This window comes from Cyprinus carpio, chromosome A4 (genome assembly GCF_018340385.1).
Source record: "Cyprinus carpio isolate SPL01 chromosome A4, ASM1834038v1, whole genome shotgun sequence".
Lineage (NCBI taxonomy): Eukaryota > Metazoa > Chordata > Actinopteri > Cypriniformes > Cyprinidae > Cyprinus > Cyprinus carpio.
This window is the reverse complement of record NC_056575.1, coordinates 10282439-10304776: the sequence shown is the minus strand read 5'-3', so window position 1 is coordinate 10304776 and position 22338 is coordinate 10282439. Positions and strand designations below refer to the sequence as shown.

General features: G+C 38.7%; 1 protein-coding gene across 2 annotated transcripts in view; it reads left to right on the top strand.

The window, feature by feature from the left end:
- The window catches only part of LOC109071948 (plexin-A4-like), a 207039-nt gene that overhangs the window by 39339 nt on the left and 145362 nt on the right, over positions 1-22338 (top strand). Inside the window, exon 4 of one of the 2 annotated variants that reach the window (XM_042740246.1) lies at positions 13543-13821. The exons of the other annotated variant lie outside the window; for it this stretch is intronic. Coding sequence (XP_042596180.1) covers positions 13543-13581 — 39 coding nt within the window. The 3' untranslated portion in view covers positions 13582-13821. Of the gene's footprint in view, positions 1-13542; positions 13822-22338 lie in introns of those variants that run through there. 2 annotated transcript variants of the gene reach the window in all.

Sequence of the window (22338 nt, the reverse complement as noted above, 5' to 3'; positions counted from 1 at the left end):
CACACAGAGTAGATGGATCATGGGACTTGTAGTCATTGTGTGATTCATTATGGGCTTGTCTTTATTATTAATACGCTGGTTTTCTGTCTATTAAGTACAAATAAATCATGCTCAATTGTTTTCATTTTTTGGAAATTGAGTAAAAAAAAAACAAATACATTTTTCTCTGTTTTAAATTCAGCATATATTAGTCACAGTTCCACATTTGTGAAATTCTTGGATATTTTCTGTAAGGAAGTGAGAAATCAAAGCTGACAGAGACACCAAAAGAATGAGAGAGAGAGAGAGAGCGATAGAGAGGGAAAGAGAATATTCCTGACTGTGCTCATTCATGAGGAGGGTTATTCATCCTGAAGTGAAGCGAATTCCAGAGCTCTGTAATCATACTGCAGTAATGGAGTATACGGGCTCCGCTCTACCATTTAGCGCCAGTTAAAGATATGCAGGGCATAGATTACCATGTCTATTTTAGCTGGGCTGCATAGTATCTGTGGAAGGGGTTATTCTTTGCATTTGTGTGTGAATAACAGGCGTTGCGGGGTGTGTGGATGTGGCAGTGTTAAAGGGATAGTTCACAAAAAAATAAATTGTGTCATCTTTTACTCGCTCTCAAGTTGTTACGAACCTGTATGAGTTCATTTGGAAGTTGAACAGAAAAGAAAATATTTTGAAGAAACAAAAAGTAACCAAACAGTCGACAGCAACTTCAATAGTATGGGAAAAAAATTATATGGAAGTCAATGGCTACCGTCACGTGTTTGGTTAGCAATATTTTTCAAAAAATATTCTTGTTGATAATAATTAGTTTTTTTGGAAAATTTTGTGTGAGTAAATGATGACAGAATTTTTGGTTGAACTGTCCCTTTAAGGATGTTGCTCTGAAATTATACAGTAGCTTAAATTTGTTGAGCTAGAAGGCTTCACCACTTGTTCTTGACTGGGTTTTTTTAGAACCCAAGATCACAATTGACGGTGATTGTTTTATTTTGACATGTTTGATTATTGCCTTTTCCACTATAGCATGCTACAATGTACTTGTTGGAAAAGCAGTGCTATATTAGAGAAGGCTGATTGTCATGCTACTGAAAAATTACATAAGTAGGACCACTGCCTTTATTGCAGTATTCCCCAATGCTGGAATATAGGTGTGCTCATCTGGGTGTATATATTCATATTCTCTCAAATCAGTCCTCCAAACACCATATTTTCTTCCTCTCCTCCCAACAGAATTAGCATGTCTGGATCCACCCTCTGAAAGCCCAGATGCCTCTAGTATTTTATGAAAAGTCCTATTGAAGCATTATGAACCAGACCTCTCCTTTTAAACAGCTGTAACCAGACCATTAAGAAGACTGCTGTAAACCACCCAAATGCCACTTTTTTAAACGGCAGCTTTGGATACCAGAGCCTCTCTGAACTAATGGACAACTGTCTGCTAGAACCACCTCTCTTTCTTTACACCCTCTGAACTCTTACAGAGAATCAAACTGTCATGAAACCATAAGAAGCAGTTCTGTGAGAATTAGATTGCAGAGCCAATAAGTGGTTAGTCAATTCTGTGAGAATTAGATTGAGCCAACAAGTGGTAGTCAATTCTGTATGTCAATGAATTTTGGAAGGTGAATAAGCATTAGATGTTTATTCAGCATCTGATTTTTGCAAAATCTGTAGATATGTTCTAAATGGAATACTGTATGTGAAATAGGGTGCATTATGCAGCAATTTCTTATATGCAATATTTTGCACTTGTAATCTAACTTTGTGCAAAAATGACCTAACTCTAGGCACTTTGGTGAAATTAGATTAACTCATCCTTAAAGAGATAGTTCTCCAAAATATTTTCTTTTACTCAGCTTCATGTCGTTCCCAATGTCTGCAAGATATTTTAAAAGATGAATGGTTTTTGCCACAGTTTTTGAGTCCCATTTGATCCCATTGACTTACTGAGACATTTGTCAAAATTCCCTTTATTTACTCAAAAAATGAGATGGCATAAGTTTCATATTTTTGGGGTGAACTATCCCTTTAAGGAGTTAATAATCAAGGCTGATTTTACATAGAGATCCTTCATCATGTTGGAAATGGATGATCAGGTTTAGTGCATTGCATAAGCAACTGTATAAAACCCATAAATCATCAGTGGAAGTGTAATTTCCTATAAATCACCACCATAATCACTCCTGCCGGTCACGTTAGCCAGTTGCATAAGGACTACATCCTGTCCAAACAAGCTTAGAACCTACTCAGTAATGTCTTGTAATGTGTTAAATTGCTAATCTGTGAGCAGACAACCATACCAAGCTCAGGCCTTGTGTTCAAAAGATACTACTGTTCAGTTTAATCAATTTGGTTTGATCTGATCCATGCACAGGAGATGTCCAATCAGCTGTGTGTGCGAGTGACAGTTTTTCAACATGTTCTTAAACCTGTGGAAGCAATAAGTTTGTAAGATGTTGAGGGAGTGATTAGAATCGGACATGCTGAGGGCACCACTCCTTTTCAGCCAGATAGGAACTCCTGATTCTACATTAATTACTCTGTGTAACAGACTGTGAATGTTCTCTTTCAAATGTTTAATTAAAACCAAAAGTTGATCTTTAATTAAATAGTGTGGCGAAAGGTTATTCATATTCATTTGGCAACTCCAAACTTCCATTGTTTTAATTAGACTTCAACACGCCTTTGAGTGCGAGGATGGCAGTTGAGATTGTTTCAGGGACGTAGTTGAAAGCAGAACCAGCATAAAGTGTTTGAGTAGAGGAGTTTAAATGTGTCAACATTTTTCCACTCATTTTTTATTCATCGTACACCTGTCATTTAAACATGCAATAAAATCCCCAATAGGCTGCTGGATGTGGTTTTTACACAAGCACAATTCATTGCTTTGTCCCCCGAGTTTATGCTATTTTGAACATTCAACTTTACAGTTACGTATAGCAGTATTCCCCAATGCTGGAATATATGTGTGCTCATCTGGGTGTATATATTCATATTCTCTCAAATCAGTCCTCCAAAACACCATATTTTCTTCCTCTCCTCCCAACAGAATTAGCATGTCTGGATCCCCCCCTCTGAAAGCCCAGATGCCTCTAGTATTTTATGAAAAGTCCTATTGAAGCATTATGAACCAGACCTCTCCTTTTAAACAGCTGTAACCAGACCATTAAGGAGACTGCCGTAAACCACCCAAATGCCACTTTTAAACGGCAGCTTTGGATTCCAGAGCCTCTCTGAACTAATGGACAACTGTCTGCTAGAACCACCTCTCTTTCTTTACACCCTCTGAACTCTTACAGAGAATCAAACTGTCATGAAACCATAAGAAGCAGTTCTGTGAGAATTAGATTGAGCCAACAAGTGGTAGTCAATTCTGTATGTCAATGAATTTTGGAAGGTGAATAAGCATTAGATGTTTATTCAGCATCTGATTTTTGCAAAATCTGTAGATATGTTCTAAATGGAATACTGTATGTGAAATAGGGTGCATTATGCAGCAATTTCTTATATGCAATATTTTGCACTTGTAATCTAACTTTGTGCAAAAATGACCTAACTCTAAGCACTTTGGTGAAATTAGATTAACTCATCCTTAAAGAGATAGTTCTCCAAAATATTTTCTTTTACTCAGCTTCATGTCGTTCCCAATGTCTGCAAGATATTTTAAAAGATGAATGGTTTTTGCCACAGTTTTTGAGTCCCATTTGATCCCATTGACTTACTGAGACATTTGTCAAAATTCCCTTTATTTACTCAAAAAATGAGATGGCATAAGTTTCCATATTTTTGGGGTGAACTATCCCTTTAAGGAGTTAATAATCAAGGCTGATTTTACATAGAGATCCTTCATCATGTTGGAAATGGATGATCAGGTTTAGTGCATTGCATAAGCAACTGTATAAAACCCATAAATCATCAATGGAAGTGTAATTTCCTATAAATCACCACCATAATCACTCCTGCCGGTCACGTTAGCCAGTTGCATAAGGACTACATCCTGTCCAAACAAGCTTAGAACCTACTCAGTAATGTCTTGTAATGTGTTAAATTGCTAATCTGTGAGCAGACAACCATACCAAGCTCAGGCCTTGTGTTCAAAAGATACTACTGTTCAGTTTAATTAATTTGGTTTGATCTGATCCATGCACAGGAGATGTCCAATCAGCTGTGTGTGCGAGTGACAGTTTTCAACATGTTCTTAAACCTGTGGAAGCAATAAGTTTGTAAGATGTTGAGGGAGTGATTAGAATCGGACATGCTGAGGCACCACTCCTTTCAGCCAGATAGGAACTCCTGATTCTACATTAATTACTCTGTGTAACAGACTGTGAATGTTCTCTTTCAAATGTTTAATTAAAACCAAAGTTGATCTTTAATTAAATAGTGTGGCGAAAGGTTATTCATATTCATTTGGCAACTCCAAACTTCCATTGTTTTAATTAGACTTCAACACGCCTTTGAGTGCGAGGATGGCAGTTGAGATTGTTTCAGGGACGTAGTTGAAAGCAGAACCAGCATAAAGTGTTTGAGTAGAGGAGTTTAAATGTGTCAACATTTTTCCACTCATTTTTTATTCATCGTACACCTGTCATTTAAACATGCAATAAAATCCCCAATAGGCTGCTGGATGTGGTTTTTACACAAGCACAATTCATTGCTTTGTCCCCCGAGTTTATGCTATTTTGAACATTCAACTTTACAGTTACGTAACTCTGAATATGCAAGGCCTCCTTTGTTCAGCTGATTTGTGTTCCTTGAAACTGTAATGCATAAATTATGACCTTCATTGAACTTGTGTTAGCATTGCGACAGAGAAATATCTGCTGTCCTGCTTAACCACAGAGCCAGCTCTTTATCTTTTTCCATTGTTCTTTCATCTTCATTTCTTTTTCCTTTCTCTCTGTACCTCCTGCTCGCTTTCTCTGATTTATGAGCCTTGGTCTTCACGTCACTGTAACAGTATAGGACATATTGCAGGTGAGCTTACATTAGCCAATCACAGTGCTCCCTCCAGTCTCAAGTGGTCACCGGTGCGACTCTATGCTGTGGAAGCAGGAAAATGGGCTTCCTCACAACTGGGTCACTCATTTTGTTCCCTTGACAATACAAGGCAGGAACAACCTAGAAAAGGTGCACATCAGGTGTGTGTCTGCTGTTATAGAACTCATTTCTTTTCCCCCTTTTTGTCACTGTTTTTAGGATAAATATAATTGGCATATGAAAACAGTTACACTGAAACCATCGCACTTTAGGACTCTTAGGAAAATTAGGACTCTCACCACTCATTTCCTTCATTCCCTCCTTTTTCTCGTCCCTTCTTCCCCTGCCAACAAAACCATCACCCAAACCTTAATAAGTGGATTTTTATCTTGGCTACACCGTCTCTCCCAAAGGATTATGGGGCTTTTCACTACGCTCATGGAATGGTAATTACAGATCTTGGAGAGAAACACTTTTCTCTTCCAGCAGATGAGAGATACATGAGATGGGCTGCTCATTAGAGTTTGTGCCCTGTGTTTGACTTGCACGTGAATTCATCATGCTGTGTCCTTTTTGTTTGCTTAAAGGGTATAGAGGTGTGTGTTGTTTGCAACTTTCCTTAGGGGATACAGAAATAGGAAATCATCATATAATGCATTGTACATGCATAATGGGAATTTCCATTAATTGTACCCTAACCTCTAAACATGGGATTCCTAAACATGGGATTGCTGTTGTTAGCAGCACAATAGAGCCCTGGGCAGTTAATTTGACAGAAGTGAAGGGAAGAAGTTTTCATGCTCTCTGAGATACTGTTTTTGTCTGTGTAATTCACCAGGCTGAAGAATTAATGTGCGGTCACATTTGTGAAATTTCTTGGAAGAATGGTTCATTATCTATTCTTAATAGTGTAGCAATGTCTGAAGCAAAGCTTACACAAGTCACTCTCAAGCAAAGCAGCATTCTGTTGGTCTACGTGGTAAAATTGTATGAACACCTTGAATCTGCAACATCTGCATGGGGAAATATTTCACACTGACATGGATTCCTGTTGAAATAAGCAGATTTTGCTAGCAAAAGTTCACTGAATATTGATAAATGTGAACACACTTTTGGACAGATCATTGCAGTCTCTTTCCAGTGTTCACATCTTACTAGAGCTCAGATCTTCGTGTGTTCAGCCATAATAGCCAATGATAGATCTGGGTTATCATGTTCTATGCAGTTGGATGTGCCCTTTTCAGTAAAAGACAACAGAAAGGAACTTTTGAGAGAAGAACTTTTGTTGTGTTTTAATCAATGGCTTTCAGCCAGTCATGGATCACATTAAATGGATTTTCATCCAGCTGGCCATCAGCAAATTTTGGCTAGCTTACCAGTTGGCTACTCTTCTGAATGATCAGTAAAAATGAGTTGTTAGTCCTTTTGTGAATTTCTATAAAAAGAAATCTTAATGTCGAACAAGACACAGAGGCATGGTTCTCCACTTTCACTTTTAGTTTACCCCCAAAAATACAAGGCATCATGGGAAATGAAGTTTCAAGGGCGTTCAGATGAGAATGTTTGAAGTCTTTGAGTGTTTTTATGCTGTTAATAAAAGAAACTGCTGACAGTCATTTTGCTCTCTTGAGTTTGTGTCCTAGTTTAGACAGATAATCGAGCAAACCTTTTCACTGAAAATTACATGATGAAAAATTAAGTCTTAGTCATAAATGTTTTGCATTTTATAAAGTTAAACAGGCATGTCGTATTCTCTTTCCCTTCTTAAAGAGATTTTCTGTGTTAGCTGAGCAAAAGCACCAGAGAAGGACCAGGGCAATTCTGTTGGATTTGTCTCTAATTGGTTTCTGTTATTTCATTATAGCTGTTTAGTCTCAGCTGTTCGCCTGGCAAACCAACCATTCGTTCACTGTAGACTTGTTCCTCAGTGGGCTATACCTCATGCTGACTCGTTGCAAGGCCTCATCTGTTTTTATACGGTAGGCTCTTAACACAAACATGCGTTTCACTCTGTCACATCACCAAGTCCTTCTGTTTACACCATTAAAGGGAACTGAGAATTGATGTAATCTTCTGCTGCAGAAGGTCTAATGGATCAAATGTGGCCTTCAGGCATTCCCCCAAACAGTCTTGCAGGTTCTTGTAGCATGGCAGAGCTTCTACCTCTTTTAGTACTTCATTATTACCTCAGTTTCTGAGGCACATAATCATTATTGCTATGTTTATGGTTACTACAGTCCTGTTCTTGGTTAATATATGAAAAACAGCCAGATCTCTTGGGTTGATTAGGCAATAATCAAGAGATAGAGAGTGTTTTGGAGCGGTGAAGGGGGGGATTGGCATTAAGCCAAAAGGTTTGCGGAGAGAAGCTAAGCGGAAGAAGGAGCTCTCTTAAGAAAATAATTAATCTTCATATTGTCTCTGTAGCATGTGGTTAAAAAAAAGAAGAAAAAGCCTCACAGCGTGACATGGTAAAAAATGTGTTCACTCAAACTAACCTCACGCTTGGACGCTAACCTTGACCCGTTTCGTCATTTCACTTCAAAGCTAGTATCAGGTATAAATAACCCTCTACCCATTTGGCATCTGTTGAAATGTAGCTGGAGTCCTCCATTCACTTAGCACTTATCAGCGTTTAGGATTGCTTTATTGGCTCTGGGCTGCGCTGCACACTTGTTCCTGTTGTGTCATTAATTAATCTCAGCCTCTGTTCTGCATGGCCCAGAGCAGAAGACTCATGGCCGTTATTTTTATTGTTTTAGCAAAGTGCTCTTCACAGCAGACCCTACTTGTCGACCCCCAATTTCCCCTCGCCCCTCGGATTGGCACTGGCATGCTTCTTATCAGGGGTGGACATGCATAATTGATTCAGGAATGAGGAGTGAAATTACAATGATCCACAGAAAATGTAGACTCAGACCAGCATGGCTATTTTGGGTTTGCCAGGCCGGAAACTGTCTCTCTACGGGTATCTAACAGCTCACTTAACCTTAGGATGGTTTTCATGAACACAGGCTACTCTTGCCTCTTGGGCCTTCTACAGATTTGAAAAATACTTAAGTAAAAACAAAACCTGAAAATTTTAGTAAATTACCTCAATGAGCTTCAGGTTTGTTCAACAACAGCCAATTTGCTCTTAATCTTCTCATTGGAGGCATCTGTTTGAAATGAAAAGGTCTTGTTACAGTCAGTGGTTTGATTCAGACACGTGGTTTTGTACTGTATTTTCTCCCTGTCTTTTGATATAACAGCATTACACTTGTATTGTGTGTGGCAGAAACCCAATACGGGCTGGAAAGCAGTGAAGCGCTGGTGTTTTTATGAAACGCTATCCATTGTTTCGGCAACTGAAGTATCTGTTTCCACACCTTCTACGGGCCAAAATCGATGAGGCCGATCCATTTCTGTAGAGTTTGGTGTGCAGTGTTTTCCCATGGCCGTGGGTTAATGAATGGCCATTTTGCAGTGAGAGGGACTCTCTCCTGTCTCTCATTTCCGATCTGAGTGCTGGTAATCTCTCTCTGTCTTTCTCTCTCAGCTGATAGGCCATTCTTCATACACACAGCCTCCCTCTCGGATGTCAGGAGCTTTCTGTTGTACAGTGAGCTTGAACATGTGAATGTTCCAAATAGAACACAAAACAAGCAAGGTTACTTTATTTTACTTGACTTTATTATTAAATTTTTTTGTTTTTGTATTTTATTTGTTTTTGTATTTTTATGTTTTGTTTTTGTGGCTTAGTTTTAATTGTTGGACACATTTATTATTATAATTTTTTTAGTAATTAATAAATGACAGAATCAGCAATGTTTCAGATTAAGTATAGTATAACCCTGAGACTGTTGTGTTATCACTGTCTGCAATTACATTATGTGAACAGGTATACTTTATTAGCAAAGGCATATTTTACGTGGATTGGTGCATTAAAACCCTCAGATCTGTTCTCAGACTTCACCACCATTAGTCTGTGTACTGCATGTGAACTTGGCTTTTAGCTATATTAGAAACAAGCATTTGTTTAGCCCAGGGGAGTCCAGAGTTACAGTCTCCTGTCTGCGCTCTGTCATAACACTTGAGCTGTTCTCACCTCATTTCTGAACAAGCTGCTGATTTATAGGTTTAGAGGTGAACTGTGCAGCACATCATATTGTTAGAGAGAGGCCATTTATACATCGCTCGCTCTCGCTCTCTCACCTGTCCAACAGTATTGATTATGCTCTCCTTTTGAGCTCCCATAGAGGTGATAGTGTGACCTTCCCAGCTATTCCATTAGCGATATTACTATTCAGACCAATCGCACTTTAGACTATAGACACACACACGCATGTTACCACACAATTATGTCACTGCTAATTCAGGTCTATATTACTAATGTTTCGATTGGAAAAGATGAGGAAATGTCAAAATGAACATGCATCAAATGACCGTGATTAAATCAAAAACACTCCCTATGGGGCAAAGTGCCAAATTCCTCACAAGGGCTTGAGGGTGTTATTTATTACTTTTGATAGCCATCTACTATTATACGTTGAGATATCATTTTCTCCCTGGGGGCTGCAAGGGTTCAATCTTGGCCCAGTATAAGACAAAACTGTTTATTTCTGAGTGTGTACTTCACTGTATATAAATAGATAGAATTGCCTTCGGCAGGTTGGGGCCTATAAATAGTAGAGTATATATAGAGAGACTACATATAGAGACTGCATATAAATTCAAAACTTGTTTCATAGAGAAAGATCTGATGAAATGCATCATGAGAGACATGTTATATTGTCACGCTGATCACCTGTAAACACATCTGGCTATGAGTGCAAGTAATAAATGTCACTCTGTTATGGGGAGATGCAGTCAGGCCGTGAGCAGAAATGCATGGGAATTGTAAAAAGAAGACAGACTATAAAAATGTACCTCCCTAGATGTCCTACCATTTATGAAACCTTAATAAAAACCAAAATATTTCAAAAGAGACACCCCTCTGATCAAAACAAGGATGTCTCAGCCCACAACCAGGGGTCGGGTTTAAGAAAGTTGATTAATATGGCAACGAGTATAAATAGGATTATGACTCTGAGTTTAACATGGATATCGAATCTGATTAGTGGGAGTGCAAATCAACACACACACACACACACACACACACAAAAAAAAAACAACAACAAAAAAAACGGTCAGGCTGGTGTTTAAGTGCCACATGAGTACACGTTTTTTCAGTGCTTTTTCCCCATTCTCTCACCAGTGCTCAGCGCATCCTTCGGCCCCCGGCTGTGTCTCTAATTGGAGTGTGATATGAACTATGTCATTTGCTGTGATGTGATGTTGAATGGTGACAATAAAATGACATGGGTGGGTGTGAAGGGGAGAGTAATGGAGAGAGTGAAGAGAAACCAGAAAGGACATGATTTGATATTGGCTTTTTGTGTAGCTCGGAGGTTTTGTGCTGAGTAAAATCTCTTAAGACTACCCACAATAGGCCTTCACTTGTGTAATGTTGTTGGCAAAGCCTAACATCCCTCAATTTCTGTGCTGGGTGACTGCTATTTTGGATTTCTGAGGCTGATAACAGTAAACACAGTATCTGGTCGTGTTTTTTGCAGTGCATCCTTTGACTTTGATGTAGCAATGAACCAAGCTGTACGCCTTTTAGGGGATAGTTCATCCAAAACTGAAAATACTTTCATCTACTCACCCTCATGTTGTTATTTACTGAAAATCTTTCACTCCACTGTAGCTCTCATAATAAAATGGCAGCATTAGGTCTGATGTCAATGATAGACAGTGATGACTAATGTCAGTGTGCCTTTTTGTAGTCTTTTATTTTATTAATTTTTAGCTCATATTATTATAATATAAAATATAGACACACATTATATAATTTTTGGTTAAACTATTCTTTTAACAAATTGCGGTCTTGGATAAAAAGGGGAAACATTTCCTTCACATGTCAACAAAACTGGCACATGTGACTGATGACTAGGTTGGTCAGACTATGAACCAACTGACCAGCTGTTTGTATACTTTGTTGCCCTTGAGCTTTGACTTGATCCCATGCCTGACCTTGACCTCTTCATGTAATGTGTCTGGGAAGACATGAACAGCTGCCGTCATTGATTTTAGTGACCTTTTATGTGTTAGACTCTGTCTTTAATCACATGTTTTTATTTGTGTATTAAATGTGTATTGTTCACCTGCCCAATCCTGATGGAGCCTTCAGGCCCCTTATATGCTTCTTGGCCAGGGTTGGTTTAAGTGCATTTGTTGTGTTTTGTTTTGGGAGCCTGGGATAGAAAGACAGAACGTGGAAGGTTTGACTCATAGTGATTTTCAAACAAACCACAAGAAGATGTCACTTTTCTTTTGATGTCTCTCCCTTTGTCTCCTTCTGTCTGTCTCGCTCTCTCTTTGCTGTCATCTCTCATTTAGGATGAAGGGTTTAGGAATAGTGCAAAGGTTTACAGTGTTTTCGTTTCTGAAGTGATATCTACTGTAATGCACAGTTTGGGTTTGCTTTGCATTATCACATGCACACACACGCAGATCTCCATTGCATCTCTGAATAATTAACATTTTCGGAGGCAGCATGTGTTTTTGTAAGAACTCAACCCAAACTGAGTGCCAGACTGAATAAAAATACCTCTTAGATCGCTTGTTGCAGTGTTAGAAAACCTCACCGTACCTTCACAGGACTGCAGTTCTCACTGTATATATGTTTATGCAAGATATTAGAACATGCAGATGGTATTTCACAAACAACCTCGGCATCTCAAAAATATGGTTTATCTGCCTGTTTAATATCTTTCTTCAGAAGATTTAGAGTTTGAAAAAGGGAATGGGATTTTATTCGCTCTTTCTCAAATTAAATCCCATTCACTGTCTTTGTTTGGAAAACACCTGAAAAAGATTTATTTTTGGGCGAACTGTTCCTGTAATCTCACCACATACACTCATCCACCAGTTCAAATCATATTATGTGTGAGACATGAAAATAACATTCATTTACTGTTAGAAAGTGTCAGTGAATCTGTGCTGTTTTGAATTTGAAGTTTAGAAGGCCAGAGAAAAGAGAAAAATGCACATTTATGATGTGTAAATTATGAATCCCCAAAGAAAAGGCATTTAAATGATGAAGTGTGTATCTGCGCAATAGCAAGTCTATTTCCCATTTTCATGATTAATGCCTGATTGCTACAGCAGAACTGTGATCTCTCCAACCCGCAAACGCCAGGAAATTAGTATCATAAATGAGCCTGTTTATTAATACGCTTTACAGAATAGCAAACTACTGTCTGACACTCCAGCCTCACTCTGTTTGAATATTTGATTATTATTACACTCATGAATTATAAATTGCTTTCCATTACTGAATATAGCTACAAACCAGTGAAGTTGACATACTGGCTACATACAGCAACATGTGTGGCCTTTAGGGGACTTTAATTTATTGATGTGAAACAAGCTCTGAACCATGTTAGCTAGAAAAACATGATAGTCACAAGGGGAAATTTCCCCAAATTGAAGTCAAACTCTAGTCCTGGCCTAGAGATTTATTTTTAAGTATGAAGTGGGTGTGAAGTTGAGAGAGAGAGACAGCATTGGTAAAACTGTCATACAGCGACAACAGAAATTGAATTGCGAGTGAAGAATAAGGCTCTATTTTTAATCTCTCCTCCATTTCAGCGAGTGGGGACGATAGGCTCTGAGTGCCGCTGATGAAGGGATGATAGACCCCCCCCCCAAATCAGATAGCACCTTTCCTCCACACACAAGATACTAAGACCAATTCCTGTGCCAGTGTTTTGCGTCTATCTGTTAAGACTACAGCACCATCCAGTCCTTTCCTCTAGATAAGTACGCTCAGGAGCAGGGTAGTCTTTTATTAGATGATTTAATGATTTTGGGATGATATAAATCCTCTGTCAAGCTTTTGATTTGATAACACTTTCTTTGAAACCTGTGTATATAAAAATGCATTATAATGCACATTGGTAACCCACTATATCTTTTCAATTGTAGGCACAGTTATAATGTCACGTTCAGTTCAAATTTGTATGTGGGATATTCATACTTGACATCCATCACTTCCAATAATGTAGAGTTGAATTGTTAGACAAATAACTATAATGCTGTTTTTTTTGTTTTTTTTTTAGGGTGTATGATTGTATTTAATTTATTTATTTTTTATTTTTTATTTTTTTTTGAACCGGTTTATAATTAATGTTTGATCATTTTGTGCATTTTAATTGCTTAAAAGTGAATGTTTATTATACTGCCACATTCGTACAATCATACACTTGGTAGTATTAGGTATGAAATTTTTCAAATTTTCATTGACCGTTTCAAAAGTTGATTAGTCTAATGCTAACTATTCATGATTTAACCTTCTTTTACTCTTGCTGTTTTAATGCATTATACAAATGATGAATAGGTAACTATGGTTACCTTTGTTTACTGGAACTTGGCAAATATTAAGTATTTTGTATTTATTTTGTACACATGCTTCTTAGAAAGTGTTTATTTCTTACTCCGTCCCCCCATTGTCTACCTTCTTTCACCATCTTGATCTCACAGGCTCTTTTTTTTTTTCGGAAGATGAAAGTCTCCCCATGAATCTTTTCTGAAGCCCTCAATGAGCCCAAATGAATGGGGAGAGACGGCGGCCCCTCCTCAGCCTGCCTCCCGCTGCAGGCTGCACAGAAAAGGATCCGGGTGCAGCCCCCCGTGGGCAACGGGACGACATCAGAGTCAGTGTATTATGGGGGTTTCGTGGGGCATTGTGAAGTGTTTTTTTATTATTATTATTAAACCGTAATCCAGACAGCTGTTCTGGATAGATGCCCGCTCCCCAAACTCACCGCCTCACTGTGACTCTCTGTCTTTGTGGCTTCCGCCTGTGGGCAATAGATTCCTGTAATTATACACATCAAGACATGCACACATCAACACACTGGTGTCATTTTCCGTCACTCTGTGCCACACAGTGTGGTGTCCTTTTTTGTGCAATTCACCAGGGCACCATTCGCATGTGTGTCTAGGTGCGATATGAATTGCACGTGTGCCAAAATATTAATCACGTTTTTATGTGTCATAATAATTAACGAGTTTGGTTGAAGGTACAGCTGTACCCTGTTTCTGGAGATTTATCTGCATTAACATAAACACACGCTCATCAACTCTTCACACTTAAACACAGTAGTAGGATCTGAGGAGCTCCTTATACCTGCAGCTGTCTTTTGATCGAGTCGTGTCTCACTGGGGGACCTCTCAAGGCGAGACACGTGCATCCCTCCCTTAATTACCCCTTCAGCCGCCTGCTAACTTTCAATTCCCCCCTTTTTAACGAAGGTGACTTCTTGCACAGAGGGGTGCAGCCCTCCTCTTTTTGGAGGGCAGATATCAAAAGTGCCACGGTCTCAGCGTCTGGATCTCCTACAGCTTTCAGAAGTATATTGAAATGAAGCTAATGACTGGTTTAAACCTCACCCTGTGGGATCATTCTGGGTATTAGCCCAACCTGACACCAATGGTGCAATGATTCTCCTAGGACGGTCAATAAAAGATCACAAAGGGCCTTATGTCACTCAACTGACCAGAGAGGAGAAAGAAACTGAAATGCAGAGATTATTTCTTTAGAGCTACTTCAAAATGTGCATATTTTGGCACAACATTCAATAAATCTCTACCAGAAGCCTCGTGCCCATTAAAAACTGCCCTCTCAGATTTTTGAGCCAAGTAAAAAAAATTCGCTTGAGCCAAGACTTAAACTCTGTGACAGAAACCGAGAAAAATTAGATATTTCACATGTCTAAATTTGGTCAGTCTGTACTTTTCACAGATCATTTGCTTTAAAATGAATTCTTATCATTTGCCCAGAAACATGCAGCTCAATACAAGATGTTTTTCCACATGGAACACAAAAGAAGTTAGTGTCAAAATGTCAAAGCTGCCCTTTTACATACACAACAATGAAAATGCATGTAGATCACTGTCTGTCAGGTTCAGCTGTGGTTTTGCAGGGTTCATTAAAAAAGTGTGGAAAGGAAGGAAGGATGAGGGCAGATCTTTTAAAGCTGAAGGCGGTGGTTTGCTCTTTGATGTGTTAAGTGTGCGAGTTGTCTCAATGCAGTAGTGTTGCTCTTTTAACAGCAGGAGTGGGGCTGGGGTCCTGATCTCACTCCATCACCTCAAGTGCAGCGTCAAGTGCAGTGCAGCTGCGGATATGAATATCAAGAACCGGATTCAAATCAGGCAAACTTAGTACATCACTTGAGGCTCTCATGCCTGTGTGCATGTGTATATTCCAAGAAGGGTGTATCACAGTTAATTAGTGCAGGAATCAGCTAGTTGGTTGTTTCTATGTGTCAAAATGTATTGTAGTCTTTTAACATGAGTGCTGAATTAGATACACACTAGTGTCCTGTCTTAAAGTAGTACTACTTGATTAGATGTCCACATCTGTCTTTCTTAGCCCACTGTGACATTGGTTCAGTAAAAGCCTCTGGAGAGAGACACTGCTGCAGGCTGGAGGGTTAACAGCGTCCCGTGACTGTGTCTGGCAAAATGTCTGGATTAAAAATACATGTGTCTGATGATCAGACTGCCAGACTGAGTTAGACAGTTAGAGGAGGAGAGAATCTGTGAAATATATTCTAATGCAGAAATCCTCCCATGCTTCTCCCGTTTTCCATTGATAGTGCCTTAACCGATGCACAATCTGGAACCGTTCAACACATTTTAGCTTATGATGGCTGAATCAGATGCTGAGTAACTGGGTTCATTAGGTAAATTTTGGATCTTAAGATTTGGTATTTGATTTGGCATGTGATTCAGCATCTGAATCAAATGGCATTGTGAAAACTCATAAGATGTGAAAACACTGGCCATGATGTGTGGTATTTATTTATGGAAATGTTACTGTATGTTGTAACATACTTGTATGTTGTAACACAGTTATTTCAATCCTGGCACAAGAGCCAGTGTGATTTTCGGTGGAAATATGCAGCCAGTTTCTCCTTGTTTCCTTTTCTTTATCTCTCTCATATTGTTTTTCTATTTCACAATAATGAGCAATATCAGGCAGGTCAGCTGAGATGATTAAGAGAAATGCTGAGCGATGGACAGTGGCCTTTCTTGTTTTTCCCCTCCTCTGTTGCTGGGTGTGAAACAAGATGAAAAGAGACTGAAAGAGAGCAAGAAATGGAACAAGTCAGAGCTGAATCAGCCCTACTTGTTTGTCTTGAGAGGTGACACTTCTTAAAGGGTAGCTTTTCTTGGTTCTAGCTTGGACACAGAAGCGCAAGGCTTTCAGCCAAGAGTTTTTAAAGCAACACCCTCAAAGTGTCACTTTTTAGAGAGTAATTTTGGGAATAGCTGTTCTCCATGATAGAGAGCTTACAGTAGGCGTCTGTCTGCAGAAGTGGCATGTGTCTAGAGAAGTGTCAGGCGTCCGTTTGAAAAGGTAGTTGCTGTCGATCCAGACAACAGCTGTTTTTTTTAGAAACCGACATCCTCTGTTGTAATTGTTTTTTTGTTTGTGTATATTTGTGTGTGATAGACACTTACAAATTTTTTATTTTATTTTTCCATAAGGTGACACTCTCAAACTCCCTCTCCCCACCCAAGTCAGCACATAAATACAAATAAGTAACCTAGCCAATCTAAACCTCAACTGTCCAGCTCTTTCAGTCCACAGAACTGAACATTACACCATAAAATACTTCATGCTATGAATATCTCAATGACCTTGCAAAGAAAACTCTGTATTTTTCACAGTTGCCTTTCACACAGAGGTTTTGTAGTTGGTAAGTGTATTTGAGAGAAAATCACAGCTGTGTGCTCAACAAATAACTGCTTGATGCTGTTGGCACACAAGTCAATCAGACAAAGTTCTTTAAGGAAATCAGTGTTGAAACAACTCTATTGTGCAACTGTACAATGAACTTTATGCTAGTGCTCTTTCTCAAAATGACTGTTTTTTTCTTATTATTAACTCTTGAAAATAGACTTTTCATCATTCTACACTCTATAGAGTTTTTGAAGTGGCTTTACAGTTCTTGTTACATGATGGGTTCCTTGGACCAAGGCTTTGGTGTCTGGGTTCCTTAAAGCAGCTGTAAAAAGATTGTCTCAGGCTTTATTTCCTAAGAAGGAGAGAAATAAAAAGTTTATATGCAGCCGTATGGGTGTATTTTTTGTGTGTGCACGTCAACTCCTTTGTTCCTTTCAACACTAATGGGAATCAATTTTAAATAGGTGCCAGTTGACGTATGGCCAGGTGTTTATGGGTTCTCACATATGCTAGTTGTCTGTGTGTTTAAAAACAGCCTCTAGTGTTGCTGACAGTCTGTTTGGGCCTTGTGTCTGCTTATGTTGTCATAGATTTATGACATTACGTTACCCAAGAATGACACCAGGCCACTTGCTCTAAGCCCCATGTGTGCATTAGCACACCTCTTCAACACACACACACACACACACACACACACATATGCTTATGTTGTCATAGATAAACTGATAAAGATGCACATGCTCACGATGGTCCATCCATACATCAGACACTTACACACTTATGCATCTGCCTCTAAAGTGCAGGTCAGTGACCATATGACTGAGTTGGTTCAATAACACAGCAGCTGCATGACATCTCAACCCGAGAGCAGAGTGCAGGACACAAGCATCGCTTTATGGCTTTGAACTCATGTTGGCCGCTAAATGAGAGTATATCCACACTTACACTTCCTGCACACACATACACCCTTTGTATCATCCAAAATGAATAAATCTGCTCTGTTGGAAAGATTCCAGCCTGTGCTTATTAATGAAGGGAGATAAACAAACTGTACCCATCCTGCTGATAGAACGATGAGAAAGAGAACGGAATAGAGACAGCCATTCTTTCAGGTTCAAATAATTTATGTAAAAAGTTCTTCATCATGCTTGATTCTGCCCTGTGTTCCCACTTCACTCGCCCTCACTCTGTTTCTTAATTTGTCTGCCTTTCTGTCTTATTTCCATCTCAGCTCCAATGTTTGTCTGCCACCTTGCCTCAAAACAATTGCTGTGTGAATGTGGGTTTTTGTGTGTGTGAGTGTGAATTGTTGGGTCTCTTCAAGCTTGTCAAGTCTTGATACATCAATCGCATAGCATATAGACTGATTAGTGATGTTTACTAAGGCAAGCATCACTATTAATAGTACTTATGCACTCATAACTTCTTAGCAACTACCTAACCTGAAAAAGCAAATTTTTTTTATACATTTTCTTGCTGATGCTTCAGTTTTCACATGCTGGAGCTACATTATGATGAGTAAATGATGACATTAATTTTTGGGTGAGCTGTGCATTTCTTATAGGATTAGTTCACGTCCAGAATGAAAATTGTGTCATTATATTTCATCTTCCACTTGTTCCAAACATGTATTAGTTTCATTCATGAACACTAAAGAAGACATTCTGAAAAATGTTGGTATCCGAACAGTTGATGAGCACGATTGACTTCCATAGTATTTTTTTTTTCTACTATGGAAGTCAGTGGTGCTCATCAACTGATCAGATACCAAAATTTTAAGCAGAATCCTTTAAGCAGAAAACAAATGTCTGTATTTAGAAAAAAAATAATTATTTTATGAAATGAAATAATGAAATTAAATGAACCCAGAATTATCATCTTTAGTGCCATAGCAACATGCACACCTGATCTCAGACATCAGAGGTCAAAGTCTTGTCATTTCTATGTTTCCTTTTCCTCTTACTGGACTGATGCCAGTCTAATCACATTGTACACGCTCTTTTATTTTCACTGTCCTTCATTCTGTTGATGCCTTAAGCACACACACACACACACACACACACACACACACACACACATATATATATCCTGTCCCCTGAAGAAGAGACTCACATAGTGTGACCTGTGCATGTGTGTTTTGTGCGACCTGTAGAGTTTGGCACCAGACTTCTCCAGATGCCACACGCTGGAAGCATATGCTACGTCTCTGTCTGCATAGCACTGTGGTTTGCTGTGTTTCATTGCAGGCTTCTACATGTACAACTTTCTTTGTTTCTGGAAATGTTTATGATTCTTTGTTGATTATTGTTTGTTTATGCACCTGTCTCTTCTTCAGTCTCACCTGCCAATCTCTCTCTACCTCCTTTTCTCTTTCTCTTTGGTCTTTATTTTCCATCGTTTGACTCAGATGAGGCTGTTCCATGTTTAGTTGGGCTTCCTAAGGCAAGCATCACTACTATTATTATTTACTCATAATTGATTATTGGCCAGTAAAATAACTCCAGAAAAACCATAGCAACCATGCAGAAACTTGATAACATCCACTTAGCAATGCCCTTGCAACTTTTGTTATGTTTTGTTTTGTAATGACAAGTGATTATATTTCATTTCTGGGAGGTTTGCTTTGAAAAGTCTGTGTGGGATTGAGCCATATCAGATCAGGAGAGCCCTTTCACTCTATGGAGACAGTGAGTTTCTTTCTGCAGTCACCCTGATGACGTGTGGAGTGAATGTGAATGTGTTTTTGTGTATGTGCAAATGTATGTGTGTTATTCCGTACCATGTCTAGGCTTGATCTTTCACCAGGGAACTTCGGATGGAAGCACAATAGATGTATCGAGATCTTTCCACTAAAAGTTACGTTTACCAACCCCTGAACTAAGTTATGATGGTGTGTGTGGAGTTGACTCCAGGTTACAGGGTCTCAGCAGGGACTGCATGTTGTGGAATATGAGGGATCAGGGAGTTCTCCGGAGGGGGTTTTCCTCTGCCACAGTCTCTTTGGAGGACATGGCATTTGCCTCGACTAGTATTGTCATCAACCTGAGGCAGGAAAACACTCACATACACACACGCTTGTTCTGATCAATGGGCTGGTGTCTGTTTTGAGATTTATCCTGTGGCTCCTCTGACAGTGCAGTGGGTTTTAAAAGACTGTAACTCAGGCTGGGTGGACAAACACCGCCAGACATTCATCTCCTCTCTTTTCAACTCCACTCGCTCACTGTCCAAAACTGACCATTTATGGAGAGAGAGAGAGACTCTGAAAGAGAGAGAGAAGAGAGAATACAAAGCAAGAATCCTTAGAGAAAGAAAAATGATTAAACCTAAAGATCTGCAGAAAAGGAATAGTGAGGGAGAAGGGAGAAATGGATATAGAGAGCAGGCTCTGTGATGTATTGTAATGCTGTCTCATGTCTCTCCACTACAAAGGCTCTGTGATCTGTGGCTCCACTGCAGTCATGCACCATGGTTCTCAGTTACATGCAATCTTAATATTGTTTGACCACTGGAGACTTTACACAGTGAAACATTCTTGAAGAATCAAGTGCTTTAATGCCATTATTTGCGTTAGGACCGCTGACTCAAAAATATCAAATCCAGTATGTAACCATAAAGTTTATGACTGGTTTCAAGCAGTGACAGCAGTGCATACTTAGTAAAACTATATAAATCTGCCTTTTTTTGTAATTGTTTTGTATTAATTTAATTACATTTCTGACCTCATATTAATAGCCAGACTACATTTAAAATGTCATTTTAAAAGTAATTTTAACTGCATAGGTCACAGTAAATAGAAATAGATCATGGTTGTAATTAACAGGGAATGTGTAGATTAATAAGATGCATTCCTTTATTTAAATGCAAGTCAGTTCATCTTTCATATATATATATATATATATATATATATATATATATATATATATATATATATATATATATATATAATATAATATATATATGAATGAAGGATTAATGCTGTTTTAAATGAAATTATCAGTGGATTGTTTTTCAGACCTGTTTTACACAGGTACAACTGTGGCCTTTTAATTGGACTTGTTCTGTCCTGTGTGGTTCTTCTATAGACATCTCTCCCTCCCCAAGAGTGCTGCGTGTACCTGTAGTCAGTAAATTCAGCCTCTCAGGGGACCTCTGTGTTTACCAGAGCTCATGCAACAGGATTTAAGTGGGATGATTTTGACTTTGTTGTCATGTAGCTAGATGTCTAACTCTACCTGAAGTAACTGATCTGCTTCTGTGGTCGAATTTAAAACCATTTCCCTTTTATCACTACTCTATTTATTTATTTATTTATTTATTATTTCTTTTTTTAATACAGTAGCCCTTTAGTTTTCTGCGTCCAAGTAGTTTTAGGAAAAATGCTTTTTGGCATTTATTAAGCCTTGGAAAAATCATGTTGTCTTAATAGTTCACGCTCTAATGTACAAGTGGGTTTTCATTTTATTTGGGTAGAAATGTCTATAAACAGTTTCATCGAAGAGGCCTTCATACGGTGCTTTGCACGTTGGAATGGCATAATGTAATAAATCAATTTGCCTGTGGGTCTTGACACTTCTGGCAGCCCTGTGAAAGCCTGGTGTAAACACACTGATATAATCTGCTTCTGATCGGCATGGAAACTTGATACCTTATTAAATGTTTTGCTTGCACTGATGCTCATGCCTACAGCTAATTGGGAAGGCTGTGTGTTTGTGTATGCATCTCCTCTCTTTAACCCCTTGATGTCCTAGAGCGAATGCCAGCATGTCAACATTGCCTTATTGCCAAATGGTAAGCAAAGGTGTTAATTCAATATTAGACAGATGTTAGATGTTAGTCTTGGGTGAGAATAGCAATTAACCCCATGACAATGCATGTGATTTTCTATCATTTGATTGGATCATAGAATAAAGACATAAAGTTTAATCTGGTAATGCATTTATTACCTTGTCAATGCATAATGCACCATTTCTGTATTCAGATCTTTGTTAATTTGAGTAAATATTGTGTTAAGCGTTCATATTTCAGTGATTTTGGTGTATATATCATTTGCTTTCATTACAATAAGCATTATAGAATTTATTGGCCACATGCTCTCAAGATATCAGCATCAGCTAATGAAAATCCCATATCAGTTAACCACTAGCTGTTTATCTCTATCTCATCCATCTGTTTTCATGCATTCTGATTAGTTTGACTGACTCTGAAATCTGCAGTGAGCTTTTGTTGCCGGTGCTGAGTCTCTTTAGCTCAGTGACCCAGTAAATCCTCCAAGACGTGTGGCCTCCTGCCCCCTGCCATGCACAGGCCATTAGATCTGCCCCAGGGCCCAGAGACCAACCTGAGATGAAGGGATGAAAGAGTCTGGGTGATTAAACACCAGCGTCCAAGATGACCTCATCACTCATGTACCTTTGCCATTCAGCCTCTTGTTGGCAATCCTTGATTTAGTTAAACAAGAACGCTGTTTAAGAAAACTGTAGTATGTAGCTAAATAATGTTTCCATAAATTATACTAGAAATGCTGTTCATAACCCATTTGACTTTTGTGATCTAACATACAGTATTTACAAGCAAAA